Raw genomic sequence first — 15,813 nt, 5'->3', positions numbered from 1 at the left:
CATGAAATTCCTGAACAAAACTTTTTAACTTGAATGAACATAAAAAGTTTCGGGTGGTGTAAGGGATTCATACATTGACAATGGTGTAGCCGCCGGTGCTATTGTTGGTGGTAAAGGGTCGTCATCCACTGATTTCATTGAGTAATCATATCATAATTGCATATAAAACAATGAAATATTAGATGATAGAAATTCCATATATTATCAAATTGACTATACATTATGGACGATGTTGATAATCAAATCAAATTAAAAATATAATGAGATAAAATTGACAATTCAAAAAGCAAATGGTAAATTACTTACCAAGAACCCAGTCGGCAGCGTTCTCATGAACGATACAATCATGGAGGTGATCAGATGGCTTGCGATGAAGGAAGCGCCTCAACATTGTCCCGTTTTTCGTTACCAAATTACACAAACCAACAATGTCATTATACCAATATGATCACAATAAGCGTTCAATTCTACTAACCAATTTTAAACAGATAAGGATACTTAAAATGATGTTCATCAATTTTATTGTTATGATGAATAATGCAATTTACTTGAAAAAAACAATCTTGAAACATTAATATGACAACAAGCTAGACCGATTTTTAAAGTTTCTTGAATAAGCTAAAAAATGCCATTAAAGACCATTGAAGTTGTTCATGATAAATTCCATTATTTATGAAATCATTAAATTGGATGAAAAATAACTTTAAATTTTAGAATTTGAATTGGTTAGATATATTTTTGTTTTTGTTCCGGATATAGAGGTATTAGTGGCTTCAAATTCGTTTCCTAGAACAATGTTAGGCCCGTAATATTACAAAACTTTCATGCATATATAATTAAAGGAAGTCATCAACTTCTTATATATCTTGAGATGTATACAGCAAAATTATCTATCAATAAATTAAAACAGGATTAACAGACCTTTTAATTTATTTTATTAATTTAGCATTTTTAAATATTATATATCTAGATTCAATTTATTTATTAGATTTAGAAAATTAACTATAACTCTTGACTTATTAATAAAAAAACATTATAACATTATTTGACTAATCGTTTTCTTATTAATAAATTGTCTATTTTTTTTTAATTTTTCAACTCCTATTACTTATATTACTTATAATAAATTATTAACATGAATACTTTAAAAATTTAAGTTTACGATCCGAAATCAAAAGGCTATTTGTCATCATCCACTATGCTTACAAGTTTCATTTTTGATGCGATTCTAAAAATTTAAGACAAATCCAAAAATTTAACTATACATATATTATGTTTATATAGGGATGTGCACGGTTTGGTCAAAACCGGCTAAACCATTTAATCCGAAGTAATTGGTCGGATTGGTCAGGTTAAAATTAAAATCTTTAACCGTCGGTTTGTTTTTTTCATAAACCATTTGTACGGTTTGGTTTTGGTTTTAAACATTATACAATCCGTTTAAACCAAACCGAACCATTTAATTATAATGTTTTATACTATGTATTGGTAGACGTATATCTTGATCTAGTATTGTCCTCGAAAGAGAGTTTACATGCATTCTTGTTGTTATTGAAAGTTATGCAGAAATGTTATAATTTAGTTAACTGTAAAATCATTACATTATTATAGGTATGTAAAATTAAGTAGAACACAAAAATGGAAAATTGTTGCTATTGAGAGAAGTTTGATATTGAGAGACGGTGGGAGTTTGCAAAAATCAAGAATAAATCATCTCTATTTTATATTTCTAGCTTTTAATTTTAAAAATAATTATATTTCTTTTCAAGTAATGTGTGCAACATTTGCAATTTGTTATGTATGATATGTCTAATAAGACTTATGAATATTTTGTTAATGTCATGATATCGAATCTTAAATGCTACGTACTACATGTTTTTATATATTGAATTTAAAAAAGAATGAAAAATCGTTTAACCGCCCAAACCAAACCGTTTATTTGGTTTTGGTTGGTTTGGTTTAACCTAACAATTTGGACAAATTAGTTTGAAAAATCGTTAAACCATATGTATTGATTTGGTTAAGATTTTAGGCTAAAACCGTCCAAACCGATTAGATTAATGTTTATTATAATTTATTATCTTATTCTTAATAAGTACTTTTTCACCAAATTAGATTAATGTTAGCTAGATTAAGTTTATTAATAAGGCTTTGCAACCTTAATTATGTTTAGGTAGGGAATTACATGCCCGATCTTGAGAACTTTTAGATGTGAAGAGTTCTATATATCCAAATTTAGGTATCTAACAACCACATATCTCATATATATATATATGATGTGACTAATTTATACCCATTACCCACATCGTTATTGTCCATTTTACTATATGTTTTAAGTCGTTTTTGCATGCATCTGACGCGTTTATGGTGTTTGTTAGTGTTTACAGGGTCTAAACAGGATACACGTTCATTTGGTACATTTTCGGATGATTATTGGCCCGGAAGTGCGATATGATGTTGAGAGTTGAATTGAGTGGAAGAGATGGCAGAGTTTGACGAGTAATCGAGATCGAAAGAAGTGGCTCTGTACAAGTGTTCACTGCGCCGCAGTGGGGATGCACTAGCCCACTGCGCCGCAACCCAGATCCACGGAATTTAGTGGGATTTGCCTCACTGCGCCGCAGTGGGGATGGCAACAAAAGGACTGCGCTGCAGTCTGGTTAAGAAGAAAAGAAGTCGTGGATTCATACTGCGCCGCAGTGGTGGTCACACAAGCCACTGCGCCGCAGTCAGCCGAAGTCAAAGTCAAACCACACCGAGAGCTCAACTCCACTGCGCCGCAGTGGGTGCACGGGAAAACAAGACTTTCCTTGTTTTTGCATGAGATTTTGGAGGAGTATATATAGCAAACCCTAGGTCGAAAATCAGGTATCAAAAATATCTTTCTAGGAGCTGTTCTACAAGGGTTCTTCTTCCTCCAATCAAGATTATTTCTTAGGCGGATTCGTTGAAGATTCACGGGCACCCATCTAGATCGTATCTACTTATTGTCTTGTAATTTATTTTCTTCAAACGATTGGTACATCATGTTTCTCTTCTATTTTATTTATTATTGTGGATTGATCATGAGTGGCTAAACGTTTAATCATCCACCTTGATGAAACGAAATGGATAATGTGATTGCAATATTTTTAATTCAAAAATGTTTATTTAATTATCGTTGTTCTGTAATCTTGATGATGTTAATTCTTTTCGTTAATTAATTTTGATATTGGTTGCATATGATTCTTCATTGGTGGTACCAGTTGAATGTGTTTGTGATTTTAAAACGGTTACTTGTCTATAAGTAATTATCACTAGTTCATGGTATGATAATGAATATCATTTTAAGAAAAGATTAATTTTGTCAACGTGATTGATATCGGTTGGTGGTACCACGCTATTGTCACATAGGTTCAATTGATAATTTGATAGTCAATAAAACTGATTGTTAGAAGAATTGTCTTAGTTTTGGTGGTACCGGCTTGGGTAATTTAAATGACAGTTAGGTGATTCGATATTTTGTTCACGATTGGTGGTACCACGTGAGTATCTTAATCTTGTCACGATTATCTTTAAACTCTAGAGAATTTGTTCTTCATTAAATGCAATCACATTTGAAGTTGAGGGAAGTCAAGGTGGATGACTTTTAATTATATTGTTTGAAATCTTTTTCAGTTTATGCAATTATTTTGCAAACCAATTTACTTTATTTGTCAAGAGGATTTTCGAAGCAACACCCGTTTTCCAAACCATTTCATAAGCAACTAATCATTTCCAATCCCGGAGAACGAACTCAGACTTATCTCTTAACTATATTACAAACGATTGGGTCCACTGCCCGTGAATGCGTAGTAGTGAGTTTTTGCGTAGTTTTAGTTTTAAAAATTTAAAGCTCCATTTTGCACATCAATATATATATAGGGTGAGTTATTTTGAGAACTCATAAAAAAAAATTCAAGAATTATTATGGACCACACATTCTTTCTCTCTTCAAATCATTCAAATCAATCAAAATGTTTTATCTCACAAACCGTAAATCGTTAGACGAAACAAAAAGCATGGGTAGTCTTAAAATTTCGTCCTCTTTCATTAGAGATCCAAATCAATATACTTTTGACGACTTTTTAATTTTCGTTTTCTTTTTAGTACTTACACATAACTTACATGTGTAGGTTGAACAAAAATTATGATTCGGAGCGGGCTTCGCCCTTATGGATATTCATAAACCAAAGCTGGTGGGGGTGATAGGTCATTGAGGGTGATAGGTCATAATGTGTTAGGTCATAGAGGGTGATAGGTCATAGGGGGTAACCGGTGATGGGTGATCTACCTAACGGGCTATGGCTCCGCCATGGACTGACGGGCTCCGCCCTTGGCCATCATGGCTCCGCCATAGATTGACAGGCTCTGCCCTTAACCTTCATTGTTGTGTACATATGTTCATTTACTAATTTACATGTGAAAACAATGATGTAACAATCGTGACTTTTGACTATTTGACTATGTGTACATTTTGACTAAGCATTAGTAATCAATAAATGTTCTAGTGCAATTTAAGGCTCAATTGGGTTCAATGTGTTCATATGGGTCAATTTATTGTTCAAGTTGAGAATTATGTGCTAGTCAAGATAATTAATAGGTGCTAATCGATTTTTTTTACTTACATGACATTCAAGCTAACTAGTAAAATGTAAATAGATCCTACCCATGGGTTGTGACCAAACCATGACCCACCCAAGTTAACCTAACCCTATCCCTTTCTCCCCCACCCATTTCTCCATCTCTTTTTTATTTACTTACAAACACACACACACACTCAAGCTCTCAATCTCTCTCTAATTTAATTCACAAATTTAATGGGGTTCAAGTAGAATCATAACAAAATCGTCATCCTCATCATCATTCTAGCATCATATCAAAAATTTAAGGTTTCAAGTGCAAGAAAAAGCTCCATTTAGGTCAAATTCGGGTTTGGTTGCTTGTGGAAGTTTTGGTAAGTAATTTCTAGCTCAAATTCCTTATTTCAAGTTGTTAAGCATGTCTCTTTTAAATCTAAGTGTCCTTGGTCGAATTCGGGTCAAAATCGATTTGGGTTCAAAGCTAGGGTTTCATTAGGGTTGTGATGGTCAAGAACTATTTTGAGCAAAGATGGGTGTTAATAAGTGTGTTTTTGATGTGGGTTTTGTCTATTTATGTTCAAAAATCGATTTAAAAGTATCCTTAATCAACAAGAAGTCAAAAATCGAAATGTGGGTGTTCTTGGGTTGTTTATGGCCGAATTTAAGCAAAGATTTATGTTAATGGATCAAGTTTTGAAATGGATTGTGTTGGTTGAAGTTAAAACATGTTATGTATGTCAAAAATTTAGTTTATGAACTGCTAATTAGAGCCTTGTGTCAAGATTTTGAGTTGAAATGGGTTTTGGATCGATCTTGGAAAATCTGCAGGCCATAACACCCGTTAGGGATCTTAATGGCCGTTAGTCATTTGCCCCCCGTAACGGCTGCCCTTCTAACGGCCGTTAGTCTTGTTAATGGCCGTTAGTATCTGAAGGGCATGTAATGGCCGTTAGTCTTGGTAATGGTCGTTAATATCTGAAGGGCGTGTAATGGCCGTTAGTCTTGGTAATGGCCGTTAGTATCTGAAGGGCGTGATGGCCGTTACTTTTGGTAACTCCCGTTAAGGACTGGTTTTTATAACATTTTGAAAGGTTTATAACTTTTGATCTGTAAGTCCAATCGAGCCATATGACCTATCGTTAGAATCGTATGAGAGTCTAGTTTCTTGTGGTAACAATCATTTGGTTCAAATCTTCCTTCATTTTAAAAATGTTGAGCCGAAGTGTCTTGTTCTTACTCGGGAAGATTATTATAGTGTTTGTGGGTTAGCGACTTGACTTGAACCACTAGACCAACTTGTCCTAGGGATTAGGGATGACATTGATGACATTATGTTATACATTGATAGGTCGGGAATGTTTGGTGATCAATTAACGTTGTAGCTCATTCTAACCTTAACATTTGCAAGGCAAATGTGAGTTTTCGTAGCTTCCCTTACTCTTTTAAGAGTCGGGCTGAAAAGTGTACTTCGTGCATGATGACAATTTGTAAATTGCATGTTGTGTGAAGGTTTTGATGACGTGCAATTATGTGTTTTTGTTGTATGGTTACTTGTTTATGTATGATGAGTTTGTTTATGATAGTTGGGTATATATGGAGGATGATAATGCCTTTGAAAGGTTGAAGATGTGGTGGGAAGGCTGCGGGTGACCCTATATATAAACATTAAAGGCCTTTCAAAAAGTAGTATCATACGAAGTATATACACACGGCGTTTGGTTATGTGTGGACAATGATGGTCATGGATGATCAATTTATGTGCAATGAATGCAAATGAGGGTCATGATAACAATACAAACGGGCACTTTTAGTGCTTGATGACATTATACGGGTACGATACGTACTTGATGACAATTATGGATGACATGAGAACAATTGAGGGAGATTGTGTGCAAGTGTGAGATCATTGGTCATGTTAGATACTTAATTGATGTCTAAACTCTTGTTCTTTATGTTTGAGTATGTGATGGATGGCATTGGTACATGTTCTTGTTCCTTCTTTCCTACGAACTCACCAACCTAGTGTTGACATTGTTTAGTACACTTTTCAGGTAACCAAGATAACCCAAGAGCTTGATTGCATTGCTAGAAGTTGGACTATGACCATGGATCCGTGATTCATTTCCCATTGATGGGACTCGCTTAGGATCATGAGCCATCTTTTGATATCATTCTTGTAAAACTCTTGATGGTTGTATGCTCCTTGTGCTTTTGTAACTTGTAAACTAAATGTTGGGTTCACAGAATCCTTTTATTTTCATATAGTCTCGTTCTACGATAATTCCATCTTGTGTCATGCTTTTCGGTGCATTTCAAGCCTAGCTCGGGGTTTTACAAATGATCCTACACATGTGTAGGTACCCAAGTACAAGAGGAATTAAAAAAATAAAAATTAAAAAGTCGTCAAAAGTATATCAAATTGGATCTCTAATGAAAGAGGACGAAATTTTAAGACTACCCTTGTTTTTTGTTTTGTCTAACGATTTACGGAATTACGGTTTGTGAGATAATACATTTTGAATGATTTTGGTGGATTTTATTATTTAATTGAAGAGAGAGAAAGAATGTATGGTCCAGAATAGTTCTTGAGTTCTTTTTTATTTGTGAGTTATTAATTAACCCTTCATATAATATAAATATAAATATATATATATATTGATAATACCCGTACGATGTACGGATTACCTGTATATGTTATACGATTTCCTTTTAAATATATTAAACCAAAACTATAATATTTACAAAATATGTATCAATCGATTAAGATGCAGATATGATTAATATGTATGCTTCTCTCTATATAACTAAGAGATGATAGTTTTTTTTCCTAAGTGGAACTCATCTTTTCGTACCAACTAAGTTGTTTGCTTACGTGTCATTTTCTAGTAATTTTAATGTTTTTTTTTACATATATTAACATTTAAATCTATATTTTTTAATTTAATTTGTCACATCATCATTTGTCTACATGGACATTTGTTTTTTTTAATCAATTTTAAATAGCAAATAAAAAAACCATATACAAGATTAGAACTCATGACCTCTAGTGAATATTAAAGGATATTAATTGATAATATAATTATCAATCTTTGTAACTTATCACTTTCTATTTTGTTTTTGTATTTAATTATCTTTATAAGTGGAATATAGTTTATTTTAATATAATATAAAATTGAATTATATTGATATCCGATTACATTATCAATGTTAAATTAGATAATACTTTATCAATTGCACACATATATTTTTTGATATTTGTGATTATATATGATTTAATTTTCTATCTTCACCTCTATATCTAATTTTTTCTCTTATTTTTTTCTTTATTTCACTTTATATACGTTTCTTTTAGATTTTACATGTTTAATAAAAGTATAATATCATTAAAAATCCATTTAATTATTATTATTATTATATAACATTTATTAATACTTTTGTCGTATATATGTTAATCATTGTCTTTAAGTAATATTATTTAAAATCTTACATTTGTAATCAATTTAATGTAATGTATATATTACTATTGCATGGACTTAATCTAGTTAGAAATATGTGAAGATACGCACGTATATATTTAACAGAGCTAGGTGGAAAATAATATAATATAAATCTATATAAGTTTGGGAAGGAAATAAGCTTGGAAAGGATAAAAGTTTGAAGATTCTTTAATCGAAAAAACTTTCCATAATTATTTATTTAACTTATTACTAATCTATACTTCTATCCTCCCTTATAAAATATATTGGACATCTATTTTAGGAAATTAAGCACTTTTTTCAGTATTCCAATAATATCCCTTACACCCTTACTTAAACATAAAACCCTTATATATCATTTTTTTTCCCTCATTCTTTCTAATCATTACACGCTCTCCTCAACTTTCTATTACCCTCCGCGCCGCCCTCTTTCTCCACCGCCTCCCTCAATCTCCACCACCGCCTCTTTGTCATCGCCTTTAAGCCGCCACAACGTGCGGGAACTATGCTCGTTTATTTAAAAGCGACATGTACGTGTCTTGTAAAGAAAGACATAGTGTTATTTAAATAATATGTTTTAGTTTATTAGATTTGGAGGGCATGTGGACATGGTTATAGTCATCTACGTACATTATAACTAGTGTTAATACATGTATAATGTACAGTAGTTATAGATTGTATCATAAAAAATTTCAAATTTTGAATATGTCTCATACATGATTCATGAGTATGAAATAAAGTGCGATGATCAAAGCTAAATTATAATATACTGTAATGATAAGTATAATATATGTTTAGTTAGAAATTTGGATTAACCTTAAGTTTTTTAAAACACATCAAAATCGAAACTTGTAAGCATAGTGATGGCAAATAGCCTTTTGATTTCGGATCGTAAACTTGAATATTTGAAGTCTTCATGTTAATAATTTATTATAACTAATATAAGTAATATGAGAAACAATATGATTTCTTTATTTTAATTTTAAAAAAAATAAGTAATAGGAGTTGAAGAGTTGAAAAATAAAAAGAGACAATTTATTAATTAGAAAACGATTAATCAAATAAGGTTATAATGTTTTTTGTATTAATAAGCCAAGAGTTAGAGTTTAAGAAAATTGAATTTATATACAATTAAAATCGCTAATTAATTTAACAAAATAAATAAATTAAAAAACACATGTCAATCAAGGAATACGTCACATGTCGTTTCACAAATATGTCTATCATGTTTTAGTTTATTGGTAGATAGCAAAATACGAAATTCTTGATTGTATAATGCATATAATATAGTACGTACGTACTTTTTGAGAGATCTCTATCAATGTAATAATACCAATAAAAGGCATTACACCAGAGTTCCTTTTGGCTTGAAATCATTCAATTTCAAGTTAACCCCATACACTATTTACATGTTAACTTGATATACTAAAACAAAAACTAGATCAATATTTGAGGTAAGACACTATAATCTCAAACTCACACTCGATATATATAGGTTTGACATGATCAAACAATATATCGAGTTTGAGCTCAGATAGTACAACTAAAACTCTAGTCTGTTTTAGACTTATGGACCTTGACACTTATTTGCTCATTCATCAGGCCGAATATCGTAGAGGATTTTGGGGGTGAGTCCATGGAACTATATACCAGCTAGGTCATTTCGATCTCTTTCTCGGCTTTCTGTCTTGCAGCTTCAGCCTTTTTACGATTCTCCTTATCGCAATCTTTAAAGAGCCTCACAAACTCTGAAAGTGTTGAACTAACTGTTCAACCAAAAAAGGAAACAATCAAATTTAGAGGTGGTTCGGCTCTTTTACTTATGAATGGGTTCAAATTTAGAGGTGGTTCTATCTCTAATCAGTCAAGCAAGTAAAATCAGAAAAAAAACTTAGCTAGAAAGTGAACTATTGCTCAAGTAAATTTGAATTAAATGCATTGATAACCAAAATGCATATGGTGAGGGCGAGTCTTTTTGAACTTAGATGTACATGACCACAGGGCATCCCGTGGTCGGTTTCGAACCCTTCCCTAGCCACCCCTAGGAGGCCGATTACCTAGCTAGGCTCGATCCTGAGACCTCTTGCAAGGATATCAAGATGATAACCACTAGCTAAGCCACCTTCAAGGTGGTTATGCGGACTCCTAAATCATTTTATATAAGAAAAAAAAAATTGATGATTCGTTAATTAATACTAGCGTGGTACCCGGACGATACTGTGGCGGCGGCGATGGTGGCGGCGGCGAGTAGTGTAGGTAATTTATGTTAAGGGGTAGTGCATGTATTTTAAGAGATAAATGATAAATGATGTAAATAGATGAGAGGGGTATATTGGTAATTTCGTATATATAAAAAATTGTAACTTTTTCTTTTTTATATAGTAGTGTAGATAGATAAACTTTGAAATCCTATTTGACATACTTGTTGAAAAAGTTAAAATGTCAGGTAGGGGGTAGGGGTGTTCGGATCTTTAGATCAACCTGTCCCATAGAAAAAGTTTGCCATTCTGATCTGAACCCATTACCCGGGCCAAAAATATACTTCCACTTACCTTGTTCGAAGGGGTAACGATCTGGGGATTCAGCAAAATATCGGGCCAAGCCATTGACATTTCTACCCTGTATCAAAAGCTATTTAATGGAATAACCCAAAAGCCAACTTCATTGCGTGAAAGAAAGGCAATCTCCGTGAGATAATATTGAATGTATGAGAAGTTTGCACATAAAAGATTGTATTTTCAATTCAGGGAACGTACTTTTAAAATCAACAACGTACGCGTTTTACTTTGTTTGAACTTTGAAATGATCACTAGTTACTACTAGGAAAAGATTATGTTTGTAACCCAACCCTTATTTGATCATAAACTTATAACATAGGTCCTTGCGTCACGCATGGATTTTGTAAGGGGGTTCAATAATATAATTTTTGACTCGAAATAGACTCCTTTTAAGTGCAATTCACCATAAGTTTTAGTGAAACTTATCAAGATTTACCGCATCCGCATATAATTCTGATACAGTCTTTACCTCCTTCTCAGCATAGGCAGTGAACTCCTTCAATGTCTAAAAATGTGTGAAAAGTTAATCACAGTTTGTAGTCCCAAACATTAAATCAGTGTTCTAAAATTTCATGATTGGAACCACCTAGGCTTTAGTTTCCCCATTTATCGACCGCTAATCGTAAGCATCACTCACTATTTCCATTTGCAACTATTTTTTGAATCAAATTCTACAGAAAGTAAGGCGGACCGTTTGAAAGTCACCCAAAGTCTAATATTAATGCAACCTTCTTAATCCATTTATTAAAAACCAAGTTATTATTCTTTTCATTATAATATATTTGTCATCATCATGAACACACTAGATATTTGTTAATAAAAAAGCAATCATGGTCCAAGCCCATAAGTCCGGCCCATCTGACCCGTTCCTAAAAGTTACTCGGTTCAGCATAAATCAGTTTCGACCCATCTAGCCACCTCTAAGTTTAGGTGATAGAAAAAGTTTCTCTTGAAAATGCATAGATCATAGACTGTTTACGTACCTCATGAAAACCTTTAGATATTGGACCATCGTTTGCTGATGCATCTAGTTCCAGCTTTACTTTACGCAGTCCATTGCTAATGTATGGCATGTCTTCTGCTAGTAATTTCAATTGTATCTGCAAGTTAAACCTGTGATTCCATAATCTTCTAACTATATCATTGGTAAACCTATGCATAAAAATTAAATCCAAACCTTGGTTGCACTTTGTAGGCTAACAAGATCCTTGTGGAAATCTAAAAGGGTGGGATAATCGGAGGCAAGGACCTGCAGACATAAAAAGCAGGTGTTAATGGGGAAGTGGAATTTGAAACCATTGAGTATACACAAGCTCACACACATACACATATGTAGATAGATACACATGTATGTCGTAAGTATGGCCTTTATGTTGATAGGCAACACTATTACTTTAGGATCATTTTCATTTTGCAACATTTTATGGTTCATTTTTTAGTTTATGGCCTTTATTGATTCAATAGCAAATCACCAGTTCAGGTACGTTTAGACTTAACAACTGTTTCTCGAAAGGAATACTTTCAAATTGCAAAATAAGAATCATGGGCTTCAGGCTTCTTGTGTGGTCACTGTGGTGTACCTTGCAGAGATAATGCATTAAAGTCATTGTGTTGCCTGAAGTTCGGGTCCCAGTCAGTTTCAAAAGGCTATCCAACTTGAAACCAAGTGCAGCACCTGCAAAATTTTGGATAGCATGAAGGTCTCCTCATAGGCGATGAATTAAACCAAATGGGAATCCCAACTCAACCCGAACCCCAATTTGACATGTTAGCCTTTTCAAAAGGCTAATCTCTATTTTGTTTAATACATGTATAATGGGTCTAGTGATGTTCTTACCTCTGGCAGTTCCTTGATTTAATATGTTCCCCAAATATAAAATTATCTTCATGACTTCCTTCAACTTGACAGACTTCCGTAACTATGCTACCAGCAACAACAAATATTTGCTAATGATAGAAATAACATTTAGAAACAACGTAAGGTAAAGAATGTATAATAGAAAAGCAAGCACCTCGTCACATGTGGAGTTTACTATGTTTAGGCTCTTCCTCAACTCTGCAAGCTGAAAGATTAGCCGAAGTAAGATAACAAAATAAACAGAACATGTGCCAAAACTATAACCACGAACCTGATTACTAAATCCAATTTTGAACCGGAAAACCGGCATTTTTGATTCTATGCGTGGCACCTTCATTAGCTCCAGGAAATGCTGCAAGATAGTTAGAATTTTGAGAAATAATAGGTAATTAATACTATGAATAATATTATAAGACGAAACTAGACTAGTCGATTTTTACTATCAATCTAAATAAAGAAGTAACAAAACTGAGATGACTTGAACAATCGATAACTTGTTCATACATGAAAAAGAAAAACACAGTATGTATTATGTTCTTGACACTGACCTGTTCACACTTGCCCAGTAGTTTCTTGTCACCTCTATAATTCTGAACAGACACAATGCAGAAAATCAATACACAAACAGGAGAATTACCAATAAAATCATTTCTAATTTAAAATCATCCAATAAACTATGACTTCACCTCAAGTTTCTCCATCTCTTCACTCGTAGGACTGCATTTGTAAATATTTTCTACTAGATCAATGGATAGTTGTCTCTCATCCAAAGCTAAAATTGCATCCTGCACATATATGAAAGAAATATATCGAAATATAACAGATAAATCTAAGCGTGTAATGTAAATGCATAGTTTAAGAAGCCAACTATTACATGAAATACTTGCGCTTACCACTATCTCAGGCGAAGTCATCGGAACCTTTGTAAGTATGATATCCATGTTATAGGCCCTCTTGAAGGCAATCTAAAATTAACAACATTGGGACTATGGTTAACACTCATAATATTATTGTAAATAAAAGGTATCGCCCCCCTAAATATAATTGAGGATCAACAGCAATGAACAGTACTTTTATGCATTACCAAGTGCACAATTTTAGGCTCTTTGGTATGATCAGGTCTCTTTGCAGAGAAAAGTGTCTCAATTTCTGACATATCGAAGCCTGGCAAGCTATAATTCAATCATACAACACGAGTCATTAGAATGTACATGTACTCCTATATATATATATATATACAATCAATTAAGTATGCACGTACGATAATTCAGTTATAATTAACATATCCAACATTTGTACAAAAAGAAAAATGATTACAGAATTAGAAACTAAAGTAGTAAAGGTGATCGATGAAAGTGTATCTAGAGTACCTTTGGGCTTCATTAGTTTGCAATTCTGCCCACACGCTTCCTGCCAATACCTTACTTAATTTGTTCCAATGCAATGCCTTTAATCTGAGTTTCTTTCCTTCACATCCTCTCTCTCTATCCGGGCCACCAACTAGACTACGTGACAGGGGTGGAGGGCCACCTGGTGGTCCACGGAGGGATCCAGGTGGTGGAGGAGGTGTTGGGGGTCCCATCACTGCTCTGTGTGGTGGTGGAGGTGAAGGTGCTCCTCCAGGTGGTGGTGGAGGTGTAGGTACTCCACAGGGTGGTGGAGTTCTGTAAGCCGAAGGTGATGAAAGAGGCAAAGGTACTCCACAGGGTGGCTTCTCGGGTTCTGAAATATCATGTTCTTGGACCCTAAAATTTGATCTTATATATAACATCATTAATTAGTGAATTCATTAAAATTGTTAGGACAAGAAGTACTAAAATCAGTGAAATGCAAGGTGTAAATGATATGAAGAGGACGTTTATATACATATATTGAACTCATAAATATATATGTGTATTTAGCGTTAACTCTATAAGGCGCGGAAGTACAATATATATATATATATACCTTTCCGTATCTGGATGTCTTCGGATTTCCTCTGAGGTAGATGAAAGTGGTGCAGGTGCTGTTGCTGGTGGTAGAGAGTCATCCACTGATTTCATTGAATAATCATATCATAATTGCATATAAAACAATGAAATGTTAGATGATAGAAATTCCATATATTATCAGATTGACTATACATTATGGATGATCACATAATCAAGTTTGTACATGCATTTGCTTTGTTGATAATCAAATCAAATCAAAAATATAATGAGATAAAATTGACAATTCAAAAGGCAAATTAAATGGTAGAATACTTACCAAGAACCCATTCGGCAGCGTTCTCATGAACGATACAATCATGGAGGTGATCAGATGGCTTACGATAAAGGAAGCGTCTCAACATTATTCGGTTTTTTGTTACCAAATTACACAAATTAAACCAGCTACATCAATATGGAGAAAATGTCCAATATTATGATTATGATGTATACTGAAATTCAATTGAAAAAACAATCTTGAAATATTTGAATTGACAACAAGCTATTTGAATTTGATTATTTGAATTGGTTACATTTTTTGTTCCGAATAGTGGTTCAAATTCGTTTCCTAGAAAAAATGTTAGGCTTCAAAACTTATATATCTTGTGATTTATACAGCAAAGTTAAGTTATTAAAGGAAAAATAGAATAAAAACAATATATTATGTAACTAATTTTTTTCCGGATAGGCAGACTTTATTCATTGGTGATAGATTTGCAATTCGTTGGCCTATCAATCCAATGTAATAACCAGTTAAACTTACAATGCTAAATTACGCCTGTTAGTAATCCAGTTATTATGGGAGAGTAACTTGTGTCAGTCCACAAGTTGATCCGGGTCAAGGGCGTTTGCGTTTTCTTTTGCAATGGAGACAGGCTAAATAGCATTATCAGAGGAAGAAAGTTAAGTCCCATCAATGCCCAAACGTCCCCATTCAAGTTCAAAATTGGAAGTCTTCGTTACAGAAAAAATCTAACACCCAGCCTCCTCCGAATGAAACGTGACCAGCCTCTGAGTTATCAGAACTGGAGGGTGATAAAAAATCTAACGAACCAATTGAAGAGTCAAAGTCAGCGACTACTTCTTTGACCCATATAGAAGTGTCAATGTCATCAATAATAACCGGCAAGGATAAATTGAAGTACAAGACACAAGAGATCTATTATGAAAGTTGCCTACAGGTAATAACTTCACGAGTCATCAACTTTGAGTTCATAAGATCAACAATCACTTACATGATACGACACGTTTTCAGGTCAGAGTGTCTTGGTCATGTAAGTTATGAATGCATCCTTGTAACTTAAGGTTGTTGACTAGTAGTTATACACTCTAACTCCCTCACAAAACTAATGC

The 15,813-nt window shown here is 33.5% G+C and overlaps 1 protein-coding gene across 1 annotated transcript; it reads right to left on the bottom strand.

Moving 5' to 3' along the window:
- Positions 1 to 9,730: 9,730 nt before the first annotated feature.
- On the bottom strand, positions 9,731 to 13,442 carry LOC122610649 (formin-like protein 21b). Its single transcript, XM_043783619.1, has 12 exons — positions 13,387 to 13,442; positions 13,180 to 13,278; positions 13,042 to 13,083; positions 12,765 to 12,845; positions 12,648 to 12,698; positions 12,473 to 12,554; positions 12,216 to 12,310; positions 11,813 to 11,884; positions 11,619 to 11,735; positions 11,072 to 11,140; positions 10,630 to 10,696; positions 9,731 to 9,843 (listed from the first exon to the last, which is right to left on the bottom strand). The coding sequence occupies exons 1-12, from the start codon at positions 13,432 to 13,434 to the stop codon at positions 9,731 to 9,733; spliced, it is 936 nt and encodes a 311-aa protein (XP_043639554.1). The 5' UTR covers positions 13,435 to 13,442.
- Positions 13,443 to 15,813: the final 2,371 nt, after the last annotated feature.

This window comes from Erigeron canadensis, chromosome 8 (assembly GCF_010389155.1).
Source record: "Erigeron canadensis isolate Cc75 chromosome 8, C_canadensis_v1, whole genome shotgun sequence".
In the NCBI taxonomy this organism is placed as follows: Eukaryota; Viridiplantae; Streptophyta; class Magnoliopsida; order Asterales; family Asteraceae; genus Erigeron; species Erigeron canadensis.
Note: the sequence above shows the minus strand (reverse complement) of the source record. Positions and strands in the feature narration are given on the sequence as shown.